The following is a 27,438-nucleotide window of genomic DNA, read 5'->3' on the forward strand; positions in this document are numbered from 1 at the left end:
TGTAACCCGGCATGTCTTAACGTGTTGTGAGCAAACACATTGCCCTGGTTAACGTTATGAACGATCTTCCTCTCAGCACGTTCATTCACATATACCCCATGTTTCTCTGAACCCCATTAGTGGTTCTCCTGGTCTACACGCGCATGATGAGTTTCATCTCTCTGATAAAATGTGTTAGGAAAAGCGAGGTATGGGGATTTAGCTTTGGTGTAATTAGTGATGAGCGAGTGTACTCGCAACCCCCACATGTACTCAGCCTGGCTAGTAGCTGTAAATCATTCAGCTGCCGCGATGAAAACTAAATCTCCGAGCAGTCACAAATACTCGGAGGTCACCCGGCGTGCTCGGGAAAACCCGAGTAACGAGTACACTCGCTCATCACTAGTAGTAATACACTTGGGTCATGGCAGGGGTCAATAAATGGGCACAATAGGGATAGAGCTACCATTAAGATTAGGACTGTACCCCTATCTCCAGCATAATCGGGTCACTACAAGACGGGGTGCGATCTCGCCTTTCTTAGGACACTGTCCATATCTGAGCACTTTATTCAATATTATACTCTTATAAACATTCCTTATGATTTTTCATCATCATGAAAATTTCTCTGTGTTGCAACTTATATATTAGATTAATAAGATATAATGACAACAGGTCTTAATTATCTACCTGTGAGGGCCTAAAGGCCTTTAACAATATATCTGTTTCCTTGGGTGAAGGGCAAACTGTACCCCGTATTAGTGCACTTTGCCTGCTTTGGGGAAACCGTCTCTATTGTAGTTTAAAGGGAAGCTGTCACCAGAAGTAACACAGTTATCCTGCAGATACGGGATTAATCTGCAGGTTAGCAGTGTTATAATGGCGCCTGGTGCCTGCACATAGCCGAATGCAGCGGGAAGAAAATAATCTTTCTTCTCCCCACCAGCATTTGGTATTCAGTCATGGGGGAGCCGCGTGTTCAGTCACCGCTGTGAGTATACAGAACAGCCGCTGTAACCGCGGCCCCAGCCCTGACTGACACTGGCTCTACATTGCGGCCGGCTGTCAGTTTGAAGAAATTCCACAATGGATTTTTCAAAATGGGTTTTCTAAACCAGACATCCCTTACAAGAATTCTACCTCAACGAGAGACACGGACTGGATTTCCCTAATAAGAGAATGCCAAGATGTCCAAATCAGTTGCTCCTGTATGTTTTTGGGTAGCATACAGGAGGTCCTGTCAGTAACCATAAAATTAACCTTTTTTGGACAAAGAATTTAAGTCTGTCACTCCCAAAATGCATTTTAAATGGGCTGTACAGTGAAATAGGGGACTTGGCCATTATAAAAACCATACTAGCACTGAACCTGGTGCAGGCTGGAGAATAGAACGCAATTCATATACAAAATAGGGGGCTACGGTGGACCTTTGGCATGGCCTTGAGTTTGGTGCACTGTTACGACCCCTCATTTCCGTACTGGGGCATTTCTGATACATTACTTACTTCCAAGAACGAGCACTGTCTGAATGATCCCCTTATGTGTGCGCATGTGTACTGACATTGCTTGTCCCCAGCCTCGCATTCACAGTGGATGAGCGTGTTCTCTGTATCTTTCTGCTAATGCCATTCCCTACACTAGTACACCTGGAAGTTTAGAGAGTGGCTTCAAAGAGGAGTTCCCTGAAGTCGATCTCTATACTTTCAGGAGTATTAGTGTAGCGCGCAGCATCAGTGGAAAGAATACAGGGAGAAGGCACCCGGCCATGGTGTATATGCACGGCTGGACACAGGCAGTGCCAACGTCATTCAGATTGTGCTCACTCTGGAAGCTAGCACTGTCAGAGGTGGATAAAGGCCCCCAATATGCAAATGAAAGGGGAATAGTGGTGCACCAAAATCTTGGCCACACCAATGGTGCAACATAGCCACCTGATTTGCATAATTGAAAGTTATTTTCACAGGTACAGGTCTAGTTTATTATAAGGACCAAATCACCTATAACACTGTATAGCTCATGTAAAATGCATTCTGGGGGCGACAGACTCCCTTTAACCCCTTAACGACCGCCGATACTTTTTAACGGCGGCAGTTAAGGGTACTTATTCCTCAGCGCCGCTTATTAGCGGCACTGAGAAATAAGTTTATAGCGCCCCACAGCGTCTGAAAATCTCTGGGGTCCTGACCACAGGGGGTAGCGGAGACCCCGGAGAACATAATTCGGGTTGGTTTTTACCAACCTCAGTGTTGGGATCACCGTTATTCACATAATAACAGTGACCGCAAAAAAAGAAGTCAGATTTACAATTTATTTCTCTCTCCTCTGATATGATCTAGCACATCAGAGGAGAGAGAAATGGGGTACCCCAAGCACGCCAACGGTACCTCCTGTGTCACCTGGACCCTCCGGCTGTGTCTCCGGTCCTCAGCAACTTCTTCCGGGAAGAAAATGGTGGGCGCATGCGCACTCCGAGCTCTGCCAGCCGGCACCCAGCATCAATAGGAGATTTCTCCCATTGGTTCATTTTGATCATTGTGATAGGGTCTATCAAAGTGATCAACATAAAAAAAATAGTGAATCAAACCCCCCTTTATCACCCCCTAAAAATAATAAGATAAAAAAATGTATTTTTAAAATTTTTTCCATTAGAGTTAGGGTTATAGCTAGGATTAGGGTTGGGGCTAGGGTTGTAGTTGGGGCTAGGGTTATGGTTGGGGCTAGGGGTTATGGTTGGGGCTAGGGTTATGGGTGGGGCTAGGGTTATGGGTGGGGCTAGGGTTGTGGTTTTGCGGTTAGGGTGGTGTTGTGGTTAGGGTTATTGTTATGGTTGGGATTAGGGTTAAGGGTGTGTTGGGGTTAGGGTTGAGGTTAGGGATGTGTTAGAGTTGCAGTTAGAATTAAGGAGTTTCCACTGGTTAGGTACATCAGGGGTCTCCAAACGCAACATGGCGCTCACCATTGATTCCAGACAATTTTGCGTGCAAAAAAGTCAAATGGTGATTCCTCCCTTCTGAGCCCTGCTATGCACCCATACAGTGGCTTTCCCCCACATACAGAGTATCGGCATACTCAGGAGAAATTGCACAACAAATTTTGTGGTCCATTTTCTCATGATACCCTTGTGAAAATAAATAAAAAAAAGTTTGGTTCCAAAGTACATTTTTTGTGAAAAAAGTAAAATGTTAATTTTTTCCTTTCACATTGCTTTAGTTCTCGTGAAGCACCTGAAGGGTTAATAAACTTCTTGAATGTGTTTTTTCGCACCTGGAGGGGTGCAGTTTGTAGAATGGTGTCGCTTTTGGGTATTTTCTGTTATATTGACCCCCAAACTCACTTCAAATGTGAGGTGGTCCCTAAAAAATGGTTTTGTAAATTTTGTTGGAAAAATGAGAAATTGCTGGTCAAATATTAACCCTTATAACTTCCTAACAAACAAAAAATGATGCTTCCAAAATTGTGCTGATGTAAAGTAGACATGTGGGAAGTGTTATTTATTAACTCTTTTGTGCAATATGACTCTCTGATTTAAGGGCACAAAAATTAAAAGTTTGAAAATTGCAAAATTTTCAAAATTTTTTGCTAAATTTCCGTTTTTTTCCTAAATAAACACAAGTCGCATCGAAGAAATTTTACCACTAACACGAAATACAATATGTACGAAAAAACAAATCTCAGAATCAGTGGGATCCGCTGAAGCGTTCCAGAGCTATAACCTCATAAAATGACAGAGGTCAGAATTGTAAAAATTGGATTGGTCATTAAGTACCAAACTGGCTCTGTCATTAAAGGGTTAAAGCAGATCTTACACCAGATTTCTCAATACACACAGTATATATTATTAAATAGAACCATTAGCCCTAATGTGGCTGGTGTACTTACTCTGAAAATCGTGATAATAAAATTTGCATTTTATGAGTCCCAGCTAAAGAGTGAGAGCTCATAAACCCAAAAGTATTCAGTGTCCAACTCCCAGCTTTCAGACAGCTGCAGATTATACTGAGCAGGTTGAGTAATCATCGGCAAGAAGGACAATTAGCTGTCATGTAGCTGTCAATCAGGCTATTGTGTAAAAAAAAAAAGAGAAATCATAAAGCCATTCTGAGATAGATTTGAAATATAAGTACACCTGTCTCATTAGGTCTACAAGAGATACTTAACAATGTATTGTGAAATCCAGTAACAGATCAACTGCAGAGTAAACTCTTCATGTGACTCGTGCCCTTTAAAGACCCTTTTGTGATACAGCATTTCTATGCAGTTAAAGCAGAATGTATGAAGAGATCTGAACTATCCCATTTACATCACATTGTGTTGCAAAGATCTAAAAAGAACAATAAGAAAGATCAAATTTATCTCAGAGAAATATTCCATAAAATGCAAAATTTCAAAACAAAGATTTTGTCTTTAATACATCTACCTAAATATAGCAAAAATCAGCTTGAAACTTGACACCGACTTCATTACACTTGTTTCTGGGTGGCTTAAAATCATTCTTTAAAAATAGACGTCTTAAGAACAATTCTGATGATTTCTAACAATTATAGGAAAAAAAATGGACATTTTTTTTATAACAAATTTGATTTCTTTTCTTGCTTGTACAGTTCACAGTGATCGAGATCAGGAAGATAAACCTAGGTTCTATTGGTGTAACATGCTGTAAAATATAGATATTTGTGTAAATAATTCACAGTTTTAATAGGTAATATTAACCATTAGCGCACGCCTGCCAGAAAAGTGCGCTTGGATACGTTACATACAAGCAATTTCACTTCTACTCTTGTAAGCATGGTGAACTAACATGAAGTACTCTAGGGCATATTTCTGGGTGGGCGCAGGATAAGTATGATTCACTATTATCCGCCCCATCTATCAATTCTAGCTACGATTATAAAATTATCCGCCTTTATTGAACCTCAAAATAGAATTTCATATGTGTAAAAAATGTTTAACTGTGAAAAATAAGTCAAATACGTAACCTAGGATCGTTACTATGACTTCCCTGTGCAGAGCCAGAATACAGGCTGTAGGTCACAGTATCTTCTTGAGAGAAAAGTGCTCCTACTCATCCACTGTATATAAAGGCAGGTAGGAACCTCAGCTACTACACAAGACTGTGTCGTTGTATTAGGGCACTCAGGGTATAGTAAGAAGATCAGGGACAGGTTACACACCTCGCAGTCACACCCAGGCCATGGTGCCTCCAGGAGCTCATTAAGAGGTCTTGATGCATGAGGGACCACCACAAGTGGGTCTGGTGCCTGAAGAACCACCACAAGAGGGCCTGGTGCCTGAGGAACCACCACAAGAGGGCCTGGTGCCTGAGGAACCACCACAAGAGGGCCTGGTGCCTGAGGAACCACCACAAGAGGGCCTGGTGCCTAAGGAACCACCACAAGAGGGCCTGGTGCCTGAGGAACCACCACAAGAGGGCCCGAGGGACCACCACAAGAGGGCCTGGTGCCTGAGGGACCGCCGCAAGAGGGCCTGCTGCCTGAGAGACCACCACAAGAGGGCCTGGTTCCTGAAGGAGCACTATAAGATGCCCTGGTGCCTGAGGGAGCACCTTAAGAGGAACTTTATGCCTGAGGAAGCACCATATGAGGGCCTGGTACCTGAGGAAGCACCATAAGATGGCCTGGGTGCCTGAGTGAGCAACAATAGAGAGCTTCTCTTTATATAATATTGGAGCCTAGGAGAAGTTTTACCAATTTTCAATACAAGAAAAAGTTCAAGGATTGCAGACATTATCATGTAAGAAACTTGTCGCACTGAAAGGAGTTTTACATGTTGTCATGGAAACTTGTATACCTCAGAACGACACAACCTATTGTATGGGTCTCTGCACTTTCCTCCAGCGCAGGAGGAGTTAACCATTACATGAACTATAAAAAACAAACTCAGTAACACTTGTCAGATGCAAGAGGGGTACATGTAGGATAAAATGCTTTTCTTCCACAGTGTGAAGACGTTGAGCCCCCACCTAACACAGCAGGGGTTAAGCAGAGTAGGCAGTAGAGGTAAAGAGTGAGTAAGCCCAGGGCATCTGAGTAGCAGACAAGCTATGGCATCCACTCACAGTGTAGGGCTATGTCAGGGCAATTAGACGTGCACCATGCTGTACTCTGCAGCGCTGCTGTCAGCCTTAATCTGTGCTCTGATGGGCAGCACAGAATGCAAGCAGCAGACCACAGGAAGCACAACCGGTGAACCCATATTGCTTTGACAGTTGCAGTCATCTAGAAATAATGCAAAACGCTATTTAAATGTATACATCATGACCCTGTGCTTTAGGAAGAAAACAATCTAATGAGGGGCTGAGAGACCGATAGTGGGGGGGAGGACGGGAGGATCTGAGCGATCACCCCTCACCACTACACTTTTCTTTTGTTTTACAGTTCTTCGCTCTTTATTCTGATGGAGCGTCTGGCAGGTACTGTTGGGGTTTTTGTTTTCTTGGCTTCCAGGGTGTCATCGAAGAACTTGAAGATGGAGGGGAAGCTCTTCCAGGAGGTCAGCTCATGGCGCTCCGTGCCTGGGAACAGAGAAGAGAATGCATAGGTGAGAATACCTGTCTGCCGGGCACACATTATACATGTATGAGCTCAGCTGATCAATGTCCGCCACCGTACAGGATGTGGACACACTTCATTGCCCGGTGGGATATTACAGTCATCATACATTTTACACTCCCACTAAACAACGTGTTTATAATTGCACAGCCCTATTTGGCTGTGGTAGATCATCAGCAGGGGCAGGTCATCGGTAGGGATAGAACATTGGCAGGGGTAGGGCATTGGCAGGGGTAGGGCATTGGCAGGGGCAGGTAATCCTGTGCATCCCGATTCATAAATCAAATGACAAACACATAGGTAAAATATCATCAAAGGCACATGGACGGAAGGAGAAAATAGAGATTTGGGAGGTAGCCAGGGACCCTGTAAAGCTGGATAACATTCCCTATAAGCTGCTGCCTGGCTGCCACCATTACTAATCCAGCATCTGTCAGACAAAGGGACTCAAAAAAGATGGAGGAGGTATCGACGCTTTATGTTATTGGGAAGTTTGTCATTAAGGGGATCCGCCTGTTCCTGGCTGTGGGTTACCCGGTCTCTCACATTTATGTATACTCCAATATTCATGCCTACCCCATCACGGTCCCATCACAGGATCTTGCATCGTTCCTGCAGCTTTCAGTAGTGAGCAGAAGGTGCCTGTACCAGGCATGCACCCGCCATACTGTGGATTGCCACCCTGCACCCAGTTACCATATTCGTATCTTATTTACAAAAAGGTGCAAAGTGTTAATTAACCGTGAGCACCTGTAAACAGCGTTAGCGCCTCTTATAAATACGGGAGCCTAATCATTGTGTCACTTTTTGCAGCCAGAGGTGTCATTTTAACTTGTCATTAAAGGGGAAGAAGAAAGTTTCATGAGGTGAAGACAGCTCCATGTAAAGGAGCCATATGTTGGCACACAGCTCCTGTATCAATGTGCAGGTGACAGCAGATACAGTATCTACAGGTACATACAGACTGTACTACAGCAGATCCCTCATGATAGAGACTTCTAATGCTTCACGTACAATTCACACCCGTCTATGAATTCATCTCCTGGGCGCGGGACGCTGTTCTATCAGGAATCCCTCATTACACGGTCAGCTAAGGTCAGCGGTGACATTTCCTGCATGTTACATGTGTAATGGCCACTGGCAGATTATGTGCTGCACAATATCTGATAGGAATAAAGTGACATCAGAGCTCTGAGACGTGCAGATAATGGTGTAAGAATATATCTCTATATATCACGGATATATCTCTATACATGTGCTGGAGGGTCACAGCTCACTGATGTATTATAAGGATATAGGGGCACAGTCATTACTGACCACAATGTAAAGAGTATGATAGATAGATAGATAGATAGATAGATAGATAGATAGATAGATAGATAGACAGATAGAAAAAAAGAGAATTAGAGCAGCACAAAGAAAAAAGTCCGGGTGCAGAGCCCCCCAGGCAAATACCAAACCTCAATTATAAAAAAGAAAAGATGGAGGCAGCACACCATTTGTAGTGAAAAAGAGCTTATTTAATCAGCCCAGAAAGCAAAGTTTCCGTCCCAACAGGAACCTTTCTCAAGCCTGAGCTTGAGAAAGGTTCCTGTTGGGACCGAAATGTCGCTTTCTGGGCTGATTAAATAAGCTCTTTTTCACTACAAATGGTGTGCTGCCTCCATCTTTTCTTTTTTATAGATAGATAGATATGAGATAGATAGATATTAGATAGATAAGATATTAGATAGATAGATATTAGCTAGATAGATATGAGATAGATGGATAGATATGAGATAGATAGAACGACAGATAGAACGACAGAACGAATGACATAGAATGACAGAACGACAGATAGAACATAGATAGAGAATAGATAGAGTATAGATAGAAATATAGATTGAACGACAGAAAGATAGACAGAATATATAGATATGAGATAGATAGAGTATAGATAAAAAGATAGTCAGAAAAACTGACAGATAAAAGACACACAAATGGTGGGTAAAGCAACTGCAACAAAGCAACATTTGTAAATAAATAAATAAATAAATAAATAAATAAAGCAACATTTAAATTTGACAATAGATAGAAACCTAGAAAGAAAAGCAGACAGAGATAAAACGATATATAGCTAGATAACTAGAATGACAGACAGAAGCAGACACAGAAAGGCAGGAAAACTGACGGATAGATAAAGTGGACAGATCGATAAATGGTGGACAGAACGACATACAGATAAAAAGATAGATTGATATATAGACAGAAAAACTGATGGACTGACAGATAAAATGAGGGATAAAATTCCATATATAAATGTATAGATACAGTAGATACATTAATAGATAAACACAGAGACAAAATTGCCAGACCAAAAGACAGGTAAAACGAAAGATAAAATGACAGATTGTAACAGATAAAAGGATAACATGATATATTGACAGACACTCAGAAAGAAAGAAAAAAATTGGTATACAAAAGGTGAATAGCCACACTGACAGACAGATAAAAGGATAGATGAAAGGAAGAATAGAGACTACGTAAATAAAACGACAGATTAATAATACGGACGGATAGAGAAAAGAACATACAGACAATAAAAAGATAGAAGATACATAAAATAGATAAGGCAGATGGATAGATAAATAAGGTAGATAAATGATAGATAGACATATAAATGAATAGGTAGATAGATAAATGGTAGACTGATCGATAGATAGATGGATAAATGATAGATGGATAGATAGAAGAAAATTTGGCAGCACTATAAAAAAAACGGAGTGCAATAAAACCTCCAAAATAGAGAATAAAAAAAAACAGGTGGCACTCCAACAATAAAGTGAAAAACCGTGGTTTTACAGGCTTGAGAAAGGCAGAGAAATATGCTGACACGTTGCTGCTAACGGATCAGTAAAGCCACCGTTTTTCACTTTATTGTTGGAGTGCTGCCTGTTTTTTTTTATTTTCAAAATAGATAGATAGATAGATAGATAGATGGATAAATGATAGATGGATAAATGATAGATCGATTGATAATAGATAGATGAGGTGGATATATATATATATATATATATATATATATATATATATATATATATATATTCTCCCCCACCCCCGTATTTTTACCATATGCTTTGGCAATGCTAACATGTACTTAGTCCTGCCAATAAAGCTCATTTGAATTTGAATATATAGATAGATAGATATGGGATAGATAATAGATAGATAGATATGGGATAGATAATAGATAGATAGATATGGGATAGATATAGATAGATAGATATGGGATAGATAATAGATAGATAGATATGGGATAGATATAGATAGATAGATATGGGATAGATAATAGATAGATAGATATGGGATAGATATAGATAGATAGATATGGGATAGATAGATAGATAGATAGATAGATATGGGATAGATATAGATAGATAGATATGGGATAGATAGATAGATAGATAGATATGGGATAGATAGATAGATAGATAGATAGATAGATAGATATGGGATAGATAGATAGATATGGGATAGATAGATAGATAGATAGATAGATAGATAGATATATATGGGATAGATAGATAGATAGATATGGGATAGATACTATAGATAGATATGGGATAGATAGATAGATAGATAGATATGAGATAGATAGATAGATAGATAGATATGGGATAGATAGATAGATATGGGATAGATAGATAGATATGGGATAGATACTATAGATAGATATGGGATAGATATAGGATAGATACTATAGATAGATAGATAGATATTAGATAGATAGATAGATATAGGATAGATAATAGATAGATAGATAGATATGAGATAGATAGATAGATATGGGATAGATATAGATAGATAGATATGGGATAGATAATAGATAGATAGATATGGGATAGATATAGATAGATAGATATGGGATAGATAATAGATAGATAGATATGGGATAGATATAGATAGATAGATATGGGATAGATAATAGATAGATAGATATGGGATAGATATAGATAGATAGATATGGGATAGATAGATAGATAGATAGATAGATATGGGATAGATATAGATAGATAGATATGGGATAGATAGATAGATAGATAGATATGGGATAGATAGATAGATAGATAGATAGATAGATAGATAGATAGATAGATAGATATGGGATAGATAGATAGATATGGGATAGATAGATAGATAGATAGATAGATATATATGGGATAGATAGATAGATAGATATGGGATAGATACTATAGATAGATATGGGATAGATAGATAGATAGATAGATAGATAGATATGAGATAGATAGATAGATAGATAGATATGGGATAGATAGATAGATATGGGATAGATAGATAGATATGGGATAGATACTATAGATAGATATGGGATAGATATAGGATAGATACTATAGATAGATAGATAGATATTAGATAGATAGATAGATATAGGATAGATAATAGATAGATAGATAGATATGAGATAGATAGATAGATATGGGATAGATATAGATAGATATATATGGGATAGATAGATGATAGATATTAGATAGATATGGGATAGATAGATAGATAGATATGGGATAGGTAGATATGGGATAGATACTGTAGATAGATATGGGATAGATGGATATGGGCTAGATAGGGTAGGTGGATAGATAGATATGGGATAGTTAGATAGATATGGGATAGATAGATAGATAGATAGATATATATGGGATAATACTGCCGATAATACTGGGGGAAGAGGAAAGTGCAGTGGCCGTAGCAGCGGAATATGTCAGTGCCTGCCACAGACTAAGAGGAGCCTGATATGTCATGGACTCCCGTACCCCAACACTGGACATATCCCTATCCCCCGACTAAAGAGCCCGATATGTCATGGACTCCTATACCCCACCCTGGAAACATCCCCTATCCTCTAAAAGGAATTTGATATTCCCTGGACCTCTATATGCCCCCCCTCCCCCACCCCCGTATTTTTACCATATGCCTTGGCAATGCTAACATGTACTTAGTCCTGCCAATAAAGCTCATTTGAATTGAATTTGAATAGATAGATAGATATGGGATAGATACTATAGATAGATATGGGATAGATAGATAGATAGATAGATAGATAGATAGATATGGGATAGATACTATAGATAGATATGGGATAGATAGATAGATAGATAGATAGATATGGGATAGATACTATAGATAGATAGATATGGGATAGATAAATAGATATGGGACAGATACTATAGATAGATAGATATTAGATAGATAGATATAGGATAGATAGATAGATAGATAGATAGATATGAGATAGATAGATATGGGATAGATATAGATAGATATATATGGGATAGATAGATGATAGATATTAGATAGATATGGGATAGATAGATAGATATGGGATAGGTAGATATGGGATAGATACTGTAGATAGATATGGGATAGATGGATATGGGCTAGATAGGGTAGGTGGATAGATAGATATGGGATAGATAGATAGATATGGGATAGATAGATAGATATGGGATAGACAGATAGATATGGGATAGATACTGTAGATAGATATGGGATAGATAGATATGGGATAGATAGATATGGGATAGATAGATATGGGATAGATAGATATGGGATAGATACTGTAGATAGATATGGGATAGATAGATAGATAGATAGATAGATATGGGATAGATAGATATGGGATAGATACTGTAGATAGATATGGGATAGATAGATATGGGATAGATAGATATGGGATAGATACTGTAGATAGATATGGGATAGATATGGGATAGATAGATATGGGATAGATACTGTAGATAGATATGGGATAGATAGATATGGGATAGATAGATATGGGATAGATAGATATGGGATAGATGGATAGACAGGGTGGCGTTGCGTGCTAACAATGAAGTGTGCCCCTTCCATTGTGCGATCTCTCGTCATCCCCTCCATGCATAGTAAGTGAAACACCATACGGGGCGGCGGTGGCCGTGTGTAGCCGCACACTGTATGGCATCTGGCCTGTGAACAGCTCTCCCCAGCAGGGCCGGTGCGGGCAGGTTGAGTGCTGGGTGTCACAGCCTCAGCTGCTCACAACCATTCATCCCCCTTCTGCTGGAAGAGAAAGGAATACATCCTTAGAATTCACAGCTCCTTCTACGGCAGAAGATGGAGCAGTGCTCACACATCACGGCCTCATTTACCCCTTAGGTGCTGGGAGGTAAAGCCTATGTAATATGGGTTACACAATAAATGCAGACGTGCGAGCCTGGGCTTAATGTGGAGGCAGAATCGCGCCACCTGCTTCATCAGTTACAGCAAATTTATTCAAAGGGGGAGATAGGTCATAGGTCTGCGGAGCATGTGTGTGAGCCCTTCAGTCATTCTCCACCAGCGCCATCACTTCTACACTCCCTGTGCCAAGCCTTCCTCCTCCATGGATGTTGCTACAGGTCCCATTAAGAATTCGACCCCCACTCGGCCTGAACCGGCCATCCTGACTGGCCCATAGATGAGCACGTGGTGGCCCAGGATGCCCGCGCTCAGGCTGGCGCCGTGGTGATCCATTGCATATGTTCATGCTATAAGACTGTTAATGCTAATTCCTTATTCTGTAATAGTAGGTCATTGCTATGGTTACCCTACAATGGTGCAACACTTCTCTCTCCCTTCAGCTATTCGCTCAGTCCTGGTAACCACATTTGTTGCCTAGCAACAGTTTTGTGACAGTATCACAATCTGGGAGAGCAACAATGAAGACATTTCTCGCAGCGGAGTGAGGTGGCGGAAATGGCTGAGATGAGGCCAAAACACACACGAGACGTCATCATCGGGGCGTCCAGAAGTGAAAGTCGGGCGATCAAAGTCAACGCAAAAAATAATAGATGGAATATGACTCTGCTCCGTCCGCTGTAGTCCGTACTCCGACCCATCACATGGACAGATAGACTGGACCACCAATTGGTGTCATTGTGAAGGTTATTCTATTATTTGGGATGAGGAATGTGGTTTTTGTAGAAAAGCACAGAATATTGAAAGTCACTATGTATCTATGTCCAGTGTAATTTAAGGGGCGTTGTTATCTTGATAACCTGTTTTTTTTTTTAATAAAGCTGGCCAGATTGCAGATTGCTGCAGGTTCAGTTTCTGAAACCCCGTGTTGATGAGCTTTAATCATCCAGAGAAGCGGCAGCCAAGCAGACATTTTGGCCACTGCAGGGAAAATAGTATTACATGGCAGTCATTCAAATAGAGCAAAGAAAGCGTCAGCAGCGCCCTCTCTGGCAGAGCCGTCACGTCACACTCAAAAGGCGGGCGTCCTCCATGGGGTCACTTGCTTCCTGCCTCAGGGAAAGGGGCAGGAGAACCTGTGAGTAGAGCAATCCTGACTCTTGTCATGGAGGAAAACACACACAAAAAAGGACAGATTAAAAGAAGAACATATTGCATTCTAAGGCTCCGTCATTGAGCTGGCTCCCAGTAAATTACTTTACGATGTCACTTTTTTGCCCATTTGACGCAATTCTAATATAAATCTGAAAAATAAAAAAAAGTTTATACTTATTCAAATAAAAAATCAAGAATACATATTAGCAAAATGCAATATACCAAAATGTTTGATTTAAGGAATAAAAAAAAGAAGAATCTCACTACAAACATTTAAAGGGACTCTGTAACCATGATTTTGCCATCTTTTTTGAGAGCAACATAATGTTGAGACAGAGAGACCCCGAGTACAGCGATGTGTTAATTACTGGGCGGCTTGCTGTAGTTTTGATAAAAATGATAGTAGTATCAGCAGGAGATTATCACTAGAGACTAGTAAACCTGCTACCAGGCCGTCCTCTACATTCATGAGCTCTATAATCCCGCCCTCCCCACTGATTGGCCGCTTTCTACCTATGCAGAGTGTACACAGAAAGCGGCCAATCAGTGGTGTGGGCGGGATTACACCGAGTTCAATATTTAGAGAACTAGTTGACCTGCAGCAGATAGTACAGGGATTTTCTGAAAAGCGCAGCAAGCAGCCCAGTGATACATCACTGGAATCAGGGTCTCTGTCTTTAAATACTGCTGTTGTCAGATGGGGTAGCAAAAACCTGGTGACATATTTCCTTTAACATATTTTGGATTCACAGAAAAATCTATCCGCAGAAGGCACCAACATAAAGGATCATTCTGTAATTAACAGGTCGGGTCTGGTACTGATCCTGAGGGAAGCAGGTTGGTGTATAACTGGGGATCTTCCAACAGTAAGCAGGCAGAAGACGGACTCATGGATAGACAGTATACATCCAACACTGGATCAAGGGCTGAAATCTGACCATTGACAATATCTACATACAGTTTATATGCTTTGTGTTTGGGTGGGTTTCATGACACAGTCCAAAAACGTAACAGTAGGTCAACTTGGCGTTTTATAAAATTGGCCGAGATAGGGAAATTAGATGGTAAGCCCCAATGCCAACTATGACTGAGGAATAAGGTATTATAGAGTATCGTCACTACAAGCCATGGGAAATACAATATATACTGTATATACATTACTGACTAGGATTCTGAAGAGGATGAGCAGAGGTTACCATCAACACGACACGCACAAATTATCACACACAGGGGAATATTGTACAGGCCAGGTATTATTGTCCCATTTGGAAATGTATGAATGCAGAGTAAAGCGGCTCGTGCTCTGGAATCCCGCAGAAGAAAGAGTTAATGAAGTCTGCGACCTCGTCCTGCAGTCGCTCTCTAGAGAGACCATTCCTAAAAGGTATGAAGGTACTTGAGCTTTAGTGTTCATTAATCCCCGAGCCTCTACAGCTTCCAATTGTGATGATGGGTTTGAGATGTGGTGGACTGGGAATAGGACTAAGAAGACCACCCCCTCTCTTAAGGGTCAGCAAACAGCTTTAAAATGCTAATGATTTTCAGTCAGTGTTGCGGAGAGTCAGATCTGAAGCAATGACCTTGAGGTTAGAGGCTATGTATCCCAATGCCAATCCGCCTGGAGCTCATCTAACCTTCAGCGCGGCATCGCCTGGCCGTGTATTTAACAAAGGATAACGTGACATTGTGCACCGTCCCATTTAACTCTTACGCGCTTCTTCCCATAGCTCAGCAATAACTGGTACGGCTTAAAAAAAATACAAAAAATCTTCAATAGGACAATGGTAATGACTGACGTAAAGTGTGCCAAGCACAAGACACTAAAAGAAGGCCACAAACTATCAGTAACGCGGTCTAATAACAATGAAACGGTTCTTCATCTACGTTTCATTTTACAATTTTTATTTGCAATAAAGGAATGCAATTATTTTAGTAAAAATGGAACATAATGACGATGAATGGAATATTAAAGCCAGCACATCGTCCATATGTAATGCCTCAAGACCAATTCATAGACGCCATTCTTCCTAGCTCTGTCCCTCATTCTCTGAAATTCCCACACAATGAGACATTGGTCTTCCAGACTGAATTTCCATTGATGCGGCACCACGGAGCCTGGGGTAATTACAGCGACCTGTAGGTGCACACTGCCGAAAAAGAGGCAGACAAGAGAGACGTTATTATACGGACAGACCTCACCCGATGTGGCCAAGCATACCACTGATGCCGTCATCAAGGGAATATCCTACAGACATCTTTACCTGCTCCTGCACCTGAACAAATGCATTCACTTTACTCATTTATATAGCGCCATTAATTCCACAGCGAGCCACAGACGCCCCTCCTCCCACAACGGGAAGTTTCATTTCCATCTTACAGTAGCCAGCATATAGTAGTTTGGGGAGAAAGGAGTAGATTTAATGGGTGTCCAAAGTATTGATTCTAAAAGAGAACCTGTCACCAGGCCAATAGTGATGTTTTTGCTTTTCACTTTTTTTTCCTGTGCTCCCCTTGTGTATTGTTTTTTTTTTTTTTTATCTGCCATATGGCTCAAGAGATATGGTCCTCTTTATTTAGTGCTAATTTTTATGGTCTTTACTTAGGGGAAGTTGCACAAAGGGTTTTCTGGGGTACAGTATGTCTTAAGGTTGCTCTGTACTATTACCCCATGAGCCACACTCCCTTGGTAAAGCCCATCATACAAACTGGCAATAAAAAAAGGCCAATATCTCTGGAACCGTATGGTGAATTAAAAAAAATACTGAGGGAAATAGCACAAAAAAATAAGAGCAAAAACAGTCTACTTGTGACCCGGTGACAAGTCCTCTGTAAGTCTTATCTATACATATAAAATGTATAAAGGTACCGTCACACTCAGCAACTTTCCAACAATCACGACCAGCGATACGACCTGGCCGTGATCGTTGGAAAGTCCTTGTGTGGTCGCTGGAGAGCTGTCACACAGACAGCTCTCCAGCGACCAACGATGCAGAAGTCCCCGGGTAAACATCGGGTTACTAAGCGCAGGGCCGCGCTTAGTAACCCGATGTTTACCCTGGTTACCATTGTAAATGTAAAAAAAAACCACTCACATTCCAGTGCCTGTCACGTCCCCGGCGTCCGCTTCCCTGCACTCCGCCTGCATCCTGTGTAAGCGCCGGCCGTAAAGCAGAGCAGTGACGTCACCGCTGTGCTCTGCTTTACGGCTGGCCGGCGCTGACACAGGATGCAGGAGGAGTGCAGGGAAGCGGACGCCCGGGAGGTGACAGGCACCGGAATGTGAGTGTTTTTTTTTTTACATTTACAATGGTAACCAGGGTAAACATCGGGTTACTAAGCGCGGCCCTGCGCTTAGTAACCCGATGTTTACCCTGGTTACAAGTGAAGACATCGCTGGATCGGCGTCACACACGCCGATTCAGCGATGTCAGCGGGTGATCCAGCGACGAAATAAGGTGCTGGCCTTCTAGCTCCGACCAGCAATGTCACAGCAGGATCCTGGTCGCTGCTGCATGTCAAACACAACGATATCGCTATCCAGGACGCTGCAACGTCACGGATCGCTATCGTTATCGTTGTTAAGTTGTTCAGTGTGAAGGTACCTTAACAGTCCTATTCTAATGAAGTAGTACAAAAATCCTTTCCAATGTTAAACAGCATACATAATGCCTGTGTTGAAATGACACTTTGTGTAATAAGGCAAAAAAGTAAAATAATACTGAATTGTCGCCCTTCTGGTGCTATAGAGTAGAGTTGGCTGCAATACTTTGAACTTCCAAAAAAAAAAGAGAAAAACACAATCACTCCTTAGACTGCAGCAGTCATATACTTTTGTATAAAACTTCTAGATTGTTAATCCTCCTGTAAATTTCCGCGCCCATGCCCACTTTTCCTAATGCCATGTCACAGCTCTGTGTGCCCTCGCAGAATGCAGTGTCACCTACTGATGGAGTACACAAATCTCATCATGAAGTTTGTATGTTGCATAAATTACTTCGGGTTCCCAATTTTCCTGGAATGAATTAAAACATACATCTAACTTAGTTAGGAATTTTGATTGTGAGCCCCGATGGGGACAGAGACGGATGTGAGTGATCACGATCTATGTACACAGCAGCGGAATATGCTGGCACTATATAAAATAAAGAAAAAAGGTTTCATGATTTTACATAATGTCTGATTCTTGGTGACCTTGGTGACTCAATGCTAAAACAATGTCTGACAAAACATGGAGGGAAGTACAGGTAGAAATTTCTACCCAATTAGAATGATTCCGCCATGTCACAGGCGAGTAAATGGACAGCGACTGAGAAGACCCCTTCACACAACTCCCCAGAGCTCTGCTTTTTAGAGCCGTGCAATTGTGAATTTTTTGCCGTTTTTAATTACAAGTTCAACAACAAAGTATCAGAGGTTATTATAGTTTAAGATTTCTTACTGGTAGTGGAAATACCATGCACTAATTATACTGGGGTGAAACTATTTGTGAATTTAAAACACACGAGGTTCTCAAGTGTAATAAGTTGGTACTTTGAGCACTGACTGTATTTATAGGACTTACACAACTATTTAGTGTTAAAGGGAAGCAGTCATCATATTTTCCCTATAATAACTGCTGTACCATGTCCTGTCAATGTGCATTTCTAACAAGCCAACTATATCTCCAGGGAGCTCCATGTACCTTAAAGAAAATGAAGTTGTCCGATGAACGCCCCCGGGCCATGCTTGGCACCCCCTCTCTGCCTTATAATACTGCCCCATAACCTATGATTGATGTACGCAGAGAGCCTGAGGCTTAGAAAACGTCATCCATGTCACTTATGGATGAATAAGCAACATTATAACGCAGAGAGGTGGAGAAAAGAACATTCCAGCAATGCCCATCGGACCACAGCAATATTCATTTGATAGCAGCAATATTCATTTGACCCCAGCAATGCCCATCAGACCCCATCAATGCCCATCAGACCCCAGCAATGCCCATCAGACCCCAGCAATGCCCATCAGACCCCAGCAATGCCCATCAGACCCCAGCAATGCCCATCGGATTCCAGCATTGCCCATCAGACCCCAGCAATGCCCATCGGATTCCAGCATTGCCCATCAGACCCCAGCAATGCCCATCAGACCCCAGCAATGCCCATCAGACCCCAGGAATGCCCATCGGATTCCAGCATTGCCCATCGGACCCCAGCAATGCCCATCGGACCCCAGCAATGATTATCGGACCCCAGAAATGCCCATCGGAACCCAGCAATGCCTATCGGACCCCAGCAATGCCCATCGGGCCCCAGCAATGCCCATCGGATCCCAGCAATGCTCATCGGACCCCAGCAATGCCTATCGGACCCCAGTAATGCCCATCGGATCCCTGCAATGCCCATAGGAACACAGCAATGCTCATCAGACCCCAAAAATGCCCATCGGAACCCAGCAATGTTCATCGGACCCCAGCAATGCCCATCAGACCCTAGCAATGCCCATCGGACCCCAGCAATGCCCCTCGGACCCCAGCAATGCCCATCTGACCCCAGCAATGTCCATCGGACCCCTGCAATGTTCATCGGACCCCTGCAATGTTCATCGGACCCTTGCAATGTTCATAAGACCCCAGTGATGTTCATCAGACCCCAGCAATGCCCATGGGACCCCAGCAATGCCCATCGGACCCCAGCAATGCCCATCGGACCCCAGCAATGCCCATCGGACCCCAGCAATGCTCATCAGACATAAGTTCCCTACACAATGCGGATGACGCTGCCGCTCTATATAATACCACAATAGCTGCAGCTTTGGAATCTCTTGCCCCTCTTACACATACCAAAGCTCGCAAAATCAACAGACAGCCCTGGCACACCCACCTGACCAAAGAACGGAGGTGAGCTTCCAGGGCTGCAGAGCGGAGATGGAAAAGATCCCACTCCAACGAGCACTTTATCGCATTCAAACAGTCCCTCACTACTACAAGACCACACTTGCCACAGCTAAACAAACCTACTTCTCATCTCTCATATCCTCCCTGTCTCACAACCCTAAACAGTTATTCAACACCTTCAACTCTCTCCTCCATGCCCCAGCACCTCCTCCCTACCCACTCATCTCAGCTGAAGACATTGCCTCATTTTTCAAGCAGAAGATTGAGAACATCAGAGACAGTTTTAGTCGACAACCCCCAGAGCCCTTCCTCCCCACTACCTAGCCCTCCACCTCGAAAACCAACTTCTCCACCATTACAGAAGATCGACTCTCCACTCTCAAGATCACATCTCACCACCTGTGCACTTGACCCGATCCCTTCCCACTTCATCCCAAACCTCGCCACAGTCTTCATCCCAACTCTAAAGGTACCGTTACACTAAGCGACGCTGCAGCGATATAGACAACGAGCCAATCGCTGCAGCGTCGCTGTTTAGGTCGCTAGGAGACGTCAAACACGGCAACAGCAGAACGATGCAGGAGCGATCCAGTGACGTACTTATCGTTCTCGTTGGTTGTTAGCTCCATGAAAAAACATTGCAGGCATCGTTGCTTTTGCTGTCATACATGACGAATCACGCCGACCTGACCACCAAATAAAGTACCGGACTTCTAGCTACGACCAGCGATGTCACAGCGGGATCCTGATCGCTGCTGCATGTCAAACACAACGAGATCGCTATCCAGGACGCTGCAACGTCACGGATCGTTGTCGTTCTTGTTGGAAAGTTGCTCAGTGTGAAGGTACCTTAACCCATCTCTTCAACCTATCACTAACAACTGGTGTTTTCCTCTCAAGCTTTAAACATGCCTCAATCACACCTATCCTCAAAAAGCCCTCTCTTGACCCATCCTCTGTATCTAGCTATTGCCCTATATCACTTCTCCCCTATGCCTCAAAACTACTGGAACAACACGTCCATCTCGAACTGTCTTCCCATCTATCTTCCTGCTCCCTTTTCAACCGCTTACAATCAGGCTTCCGGTCACTCCACTGAAACTGCCCTAACTAAGGTCACCAATGACCAATTAACCGCCAAGAGCAAGCGACACTACTCTATCCTCCTCCTCCTGGACCTGTCTGTCCTCTGCCTTTGACACAGTGGACCATTCCCTATTACTACAGACCCTCTAATCCCTTGGCATCACAGAGTTGGCCCTATCCTGGATCTCGTCATACCTAACTGACCTAACATTCAGCGTCTCCCATTCACAAACCACCTCCTCACCTCGCCCCCTATCTGTCAGAGTCCCGCAAGGTTCAGTTCTAGGGCCCCTGCTCTTCTCCATTTACACTTTTGGCCTGGGACAGCCCATAGAATCTCACGGTTTTCAGTATCATCTCTATGCTGATCACACACAGCTACATCTCTGGACCAGATATCACCACCCTACTAAACAGAATGCCTCAATGTCTGTCTGCTATTTCATCCTTCTCCGCTAGATTTATAAAACTTAACATGGACAAAACAGAATTCATGGTCTTTCCCCCATCTCACGTGACCCCCCCAACGAACCTATCCATTACAGTAAACGGCTGCCCACTCTCCCCAGTCCCACAAACTCGCTGTCTCAGGGTAATCTTTGACACTGATCTCTCCTTCAAACCGCATATCCAAGCCCTTTCCACTTCCTGCCGCCTTCAACTCAAAAATATTTCAAGGATCTGTACATTCCTAAACCAAGAATCTGCAAAAACCCTAGTCCATGCCCTCATCATCTCCCGCATCGACTACTGTAACGTCCTGCTCAGTGGCCTCCCCTCGAACACTCTTGCACCCCACCAATCTATTCTAAACTCTGCTGCCCGACTAATCCACCTGTCCCCCCGCTATTCCCCGGCCTCTCCTCTCTGTCAATCCCTTCACTGGCTCCCCATTACCCAGAGACTCCAGTACAAAAGCCTAACCATGACATACAAAGCCATCCACAACCTGTCTCCTCCGTACATCTGTGACCTCGTCTCCGGGTATTTTCCTGCACGCAACCTCCAATCCTCACAAGATCTCCTTCTCTACTCCCCTTTTATCTCCTCTTCCCACAATCGCATACATGATTTCTCTCGCGCATCACCCCTACTCTGGAACTCTCTACCACAACAAATCAGACTCTCACCTACCATCGAAACCTTCAAAAAGAACCTGAAGACCTACCTCTTCCGGCAAGCCTACAACCTGCAGTAACCACCGATCAACCAAACCACTGCACGACCAGCTCTATCCTTACCTACTGTATCCTCACCCATCCCTTGTAGATTGTGAGCCCTCGCGGGCAGGGTCCTCTCTCCTCCTGTACCAGTTGTGACTTGTATTGTTCAAGATTATTGTACCTGTTTTTATTATGTATACCCCTCCTCACATGTAAAGTGCCATGGAATAAATGGCGCTATAAAAAATAATAATAATCAGACCCCAGCAATGCCCATTGGACCCCAGCAATGTTCATCGGACCACTCAGCGCTTATTAGAATGCAGCCATAGATGTTTTCAGAGCTTTTTTTTCTTCTTTTTTTAAGGTATACGGATCTGGGGATTGGAGATTACAGGGCGCATGTAATAGGTGTACTAAAAAGCTAAAAAATGTGGTTGCAATGGCTTTTATAGGGAAAGCCTGATGAGCAGTTCCCTTTAAATTAAAGACAATTATGTCATCCCCATAGCTTTATTACTATAGATATAAGAATCATCATGTAATAATGAGCTGATCAGTAGGATCATGAGCAGCTTTGTATTAAACTGTAACAACAGAGGAGACATAGCCTCAGTGTTCATGTTAGAAAAGAAGAAATCTCAAATGTAATTAAATATGAAATAAAATATGAAATATTAAAATATCAGAGTGAGAAACAGAAAATCAAAAGGTCACAAACATAACTGCATCAAAAAGTATATAATACCTAATGGAGAACAGAAATGTAAGTAAATGCCACAAGGAAGCTCTGCGATATAAGAATGATCAGGACTTTCTACTTGAGCACAATGTGCTACATCAAAGTTCTTAAGCAGATCTGTCGTCACGTTTCGTTACATACAATATGACAGAGCTTTTAAACATACTTTGCACAGCCACATCAGAATTGAATGACATTTTTTTTACAGTCCTCCTCCTGCCCGGTAATAAAATTACCATTTTATGGGCTCATCTAGAGTAAATAACTGCATCAGCCTCATTAGGTCTATTAAATGAATTTTTTATTTTATTTAAGTACACCATTTGTATTTTGAATAGTGTTGTGCCTTGTGCTCAGACAAAGTGTTATGGGCGCATGCGTGCGGAGTTTCTTCAGCGTGCTCCAAAAATAAGTGCTAGTCCCCGCGGCTGCATGTCTCATGGCTGTTTGACAGCTGCAACATATGCAGGGATTACTTGTCTGTTAAGCAAGACATGCAGTCTGGAATCGGACATTTATCAAGCAAGCTGGAGACACTCTGCTAGCACATGAGCATGCGCAGATAACACCTTGTCTGAGCACGAGGCACAACACAGTCACTTGGGTAACAATTGGATTCCATCATCTGCATGCTGCCATTACAGTAGACGTGGAGGAGATATTTCCTTTCCCAATTACTTCCTTACCATGTGGAGGGTCACTTGATGAAGGTTATACTAGCTGAAACGCATTGTGTTTGCCATGTTTTATCTTGGTTGGTAGCTCTGTTATTTTCTAATACCGTTCCAACAAAAATCTATTTATATAATTGCCTTGTAATGTTTTCCTGTTTTGTCCAGATGTCACCGTGTCACAGAATTCCAAGCGGAGGAAGTTCACTGACCGCCATATTGGGACACCCAAGTGATGGGTGTCTCAATATGGAAACTGCTGCTGGTACCAATCTGTTGCGTGGTACCACCAGCGGAACACCGTTGCACCACACACACTATATGCCATAGGCAACACTCACACTCACTCACTCACACAGCCTCTTGCGCGGTACCACCAGCGGAAGACCATCACGAAGACGCCGTCGCCTGGATCAACCAAATGATTCACTGACTGCCGCCATCTTTGTACAGGAAGAGTGCATGCGCAGTTTTAATGTGACTGCCGCTATCTGTCTGCACAAAGATGGCGCCGGTCTGATTTACTGCGCCTGCGCGAATTACGCGCAGGTGCAGTGAATCATTTGGCTGATCCCAGCAGCAGATGCGCGACGTGTCTACAGTCAGAGGAAGCCGGTCACATTAAAGGGGTTTTCCCATGAACGAAACTTCATTTTAAAAATTGACTGTGTCTGACCGTGTACCGAGCATACCACATCTCCTGGACAGGGGAGGAAGCAAAAGACAATATTGACATTACACCAGGGGATCACAGTGGATTCATTTTGTGAGGTAAAATATTTCACTGACTGGTTTTAAAAAATATTTTACCTCACAAAATGTATCCTCTGCGATCTCCTGCTGCAATGTCTGTATTGTCTTTTGATTCCTCCCCTGCCTAGGCGCTGTGGTATGTTCGGTACACGGTCAGACACAGACAATTTTTAAAATGAACTTTTGTTCCCCTTTAAAAAGCAAATATCAATGCCAGCATGGCTCCTCCAAAAAAGTAAGCCAATGACAATGAAAGGAAAGCAGCACAGGCACAACGTCGAAGACAACAAAGGGCAAATTAGACTCTTGAAGAGAACCAGCATTGTTGGGACAAAAAACAATGTATATAAGTGTAGGCGTCAAGCACATGAGTCCCCTGATGCAAAAGTTTATCACAGGATGCCATTAGGCGTCAACAGCGCCACATGCCTGCCCCCATCGTGACATTACTGCCCTCCCGATGCGATAGCATCGGGCCTCCATCTAGTTTTTTTTTTTTATAAAAGTTTTAAAAATATATACGGTATATATATATTTTTCATCATTCACAATAATTTGTGTATTCTCTTTGGAATCCCCTACACAATGGAAGCGCCTTCCAGGATTCTCTATCCATACATACTGTATCACATTACTTATGTTTACTGTGGTTTGGATTCTCACATCCCCAGCCAATAGATGTTATTTGTGTAGGCTGCATGCATACAGAAATATTACAGGTGTCCACTCGAAGAATGGCTGATGTGGGCAGATGGAGTTTTCAATGAGATCTGCTGCTTGTTAGCCATATTCTGCTCTGGCGCTATAACATCTATATGCTCTAAAGCAGTTAAGGGGCATTCACACTGAAAAAAACGTAAACAAGAGTTATTGAAAATGCTTGTTTCACTATTACCTTGCCATGTATACAGGCTGCCGATCTTTGGATGAACAAGCAAAACGCTCATACAGCGGGTGAAATAATCTTTTGTGCAGCACAAAAAGATCATCTTTCTCGGTGGCGCATCCAACTGTGTACAGGACTTGTAGCGCCGAGATCCATGGCAGCCTCATTTACTTTGGTCTGCGTGTAAAAACAGTTATACAAACGACAGCCGATTGGTTTAAGTTTTCCAATAGGCAGTCGTCTCATGCTGCTGGTTGCGCCATGTAAACGGCATTAGGGCTAAACTTTTCAGAAGTGAGTCTAGCCTTAAAACTATGTCCCCTAACTAGAGGTTAAGGACAGCTGGAGAGGAAGTTTTTCTAGGGCTGCAACTTATTCTGAACTTATTTCAATGTGAAACTGGGACTAGGATGTAAAAAAAAATTCAGGTAGGTGGGGCCCCTGAAGAAAAAGTTTGAGAACCCTGCTCTAATATAGGTTATATGGTCTTGGGGGTGTCTTTGTTAGATTATTTTTAGCACCAAGGATCCTGATGAAACTTGAAGGTAAGAGAAAGAAATAGTAACATAGTAACATAGTTAGTAAGGCCGAAAAAAGACATTTGTCCATCCAGTTCAGCCTATATTCCATCATAATAAATCCCCAGATCTATGTCCTTCTACAGAACCTAATAATTGTATGATACAATATTGTTCTGCTCCAGGAAGACATCCAGGCCTCTCTTGAACCCCTCGACTGAGTTCGCCATCACCACCTCCTCAGGCAAGCAATTCCAGATTCTCACTGCCCTAACAGTAAAGAATCCTCTTCTATGTTGGTGGAAAAACCTTCTCTCCTCCAGACGCAAAGAATGCCCCCTTGTGCCTGTCACTTTCCTTGGTATAAACAGATCCTCAGCGAGATATTTGTATTGTCCCCTTATATACTTATACATGGTTATTACATCGCCCCTCAGTCGTCTTTTTTCTAGACTAAATAATCCTAATTTCGCTAATCTATCTGGGTATTGTAGTTCTCCCATCCCCTTTATTAATTTTGTTGCCCTCCTTTGTACTCTCTCTAGTTCCATTATATCCTTCCTGAGCACCGGTGCCCAAAACTGGACACAGTACTCCATGTGCGGTCTAACTAGGGATTTGTACAGAGGCAGTATAATGCTCTCATCATGTGTATCCAGACCTCTTTTAATGCACCCCATGATCCTGTTTGCCTTGGCAGCTGCTGCCTGGCACTGGCTGCTCCAGGTAAGTTTATCATTAACTAGGATCCCCAAGTCCTTCTCCCTGTCAGATTTACCCAGTGGTTTCCCATTCAGTGTGTAATGGTGATATTGATTCCTTCTTCCCATGTGTATAACCTTACATTTATCATTGTTAAACCTCATCTGCCACCTTTCAGCCCAAGTTTCCAACTTATCCAGATCCATCGGTAGCAGAATACTATCTTCTCTTGTATTAACTGCTTTACATAGTTTTGTATCATCTGCAAATATCGATATTTTACTGTGTAAACCTTCTACCAGATCATTAATGAATATGTTGAAGAGAACAGGTCCCAATACTGACCCCTGCGGTACCCCACTGGTCACAGCGACCCAGTTAGAGACTATACCATTTATAACCACCCTCTGCTTTCTATCACTAAGCCAGTTACTAACCCATTTACACACATTTTCCCCCAGACCAAGCATTCTCATTTTGTGTACCAACCTCTTGTGCGGCACGGTATCAAACGCTTTGGAAAAATCGAGATATACCACGTCCAATGACTCACCATGGTCCAGCCTAAAGCTTACCTCTTCATAAAAACTGATTAGATTGGTTTGACAGGAGCGATTTCTCATAAACCCATGCTGATATGGAGTTAAACAGTTATTCTCATTGAGATAATCCAGAATAACATCCCTCATAAACCCTTCAAATATTTTACCAACAATAGAGGTTAGACTAACTGGCCTATAATTTCCAGGTTCACTTTTAGAGCCCTTTTTGAATATTGGCACCACATTTGCTATGCACCAGTCGTGCGGAACAGACCCCGTCACTATAGAGTCCCTAAAAATAAGAAATAATGGTTTATCTATTACATTACTTAGTTCTCTTAGTACTCGTGGGTGTATGCCATCCGGACCCGGAGATTTATCTATTTTAATCTTATTTAGCCGGTTTCGCACCTCTTCTTGGGTTAGATTGGTGACCCTTAATATAGGGTTTTCAGTGTTTCTTGGGATTTCACCTAGCATTTCATTTTCCACCGTGAATACAGTGGAGAAGAAGGTGTTTAATATGTTAGCTTTTTCCTCGTCATCTACAACCATTCTTTCCTCACTATTTTTTAAATGTAGCA

General features: G+C 42.4%; 1 protein-coding gene and 1 long non-coding RNA gene across 5 annotated transcripts in view; one reads left to right on the forward strand and one right to left on the reverse strand.

The window, feature by feature from the left end:
* LOC138664833 (uncharacterized) overlaps positions 1–13,656 on the forward strand; it is a 50,948-nt gene extending 37,292 nt beyond the window's left edge. The window contains exons 2-3 of the long non-coding RNA XR_011318393.1: positions 6,375–6,537; positions 13,205–13,656. This is a non-coding gene — a long non-coding RNA (uncharacterized lncRNA). The remainder of the gene's footprint in view (positions 1–6,374; positions 6,538–13,204) is intronic.
* Positions 4,362–27,438, reverse strand: part of ARB2A (ARB2 cotranscriptional regulator A) — a 607,421-nt gene continuing 584,344 nt past the window's right edge. For all 4 annotated transcript variants that reach the window (XM_069751802.1, XM_069751789.1, XM_069751796.1 and 1 more), the window contains one exon: positions 4,362–6,511. In XM_069751802.1, coding sequence (XP_069607903.1) covers positions 6,369–6,511 — 143 coding nt within the window. In that variant the 3' untranslated portion in view covers positions 4,362–6,368. The remainder of the gene's footprint in view (positions 6,512–27,438) is intronic.

This window comes from Ranitomeya imitator, chromosome 1 (assembly GCF_032444005.1).
Source record: "Ranitomeya imitator isolate aRanImi1 chromosome 1, aRanImi1.pri, whole genome shotgun sequence".
NCBI lineage: Eukaryota > Metazoa > Chordata > Amphibia > Anura > Dendrobatidae > Ranitomeya > Ranitomeya imitator.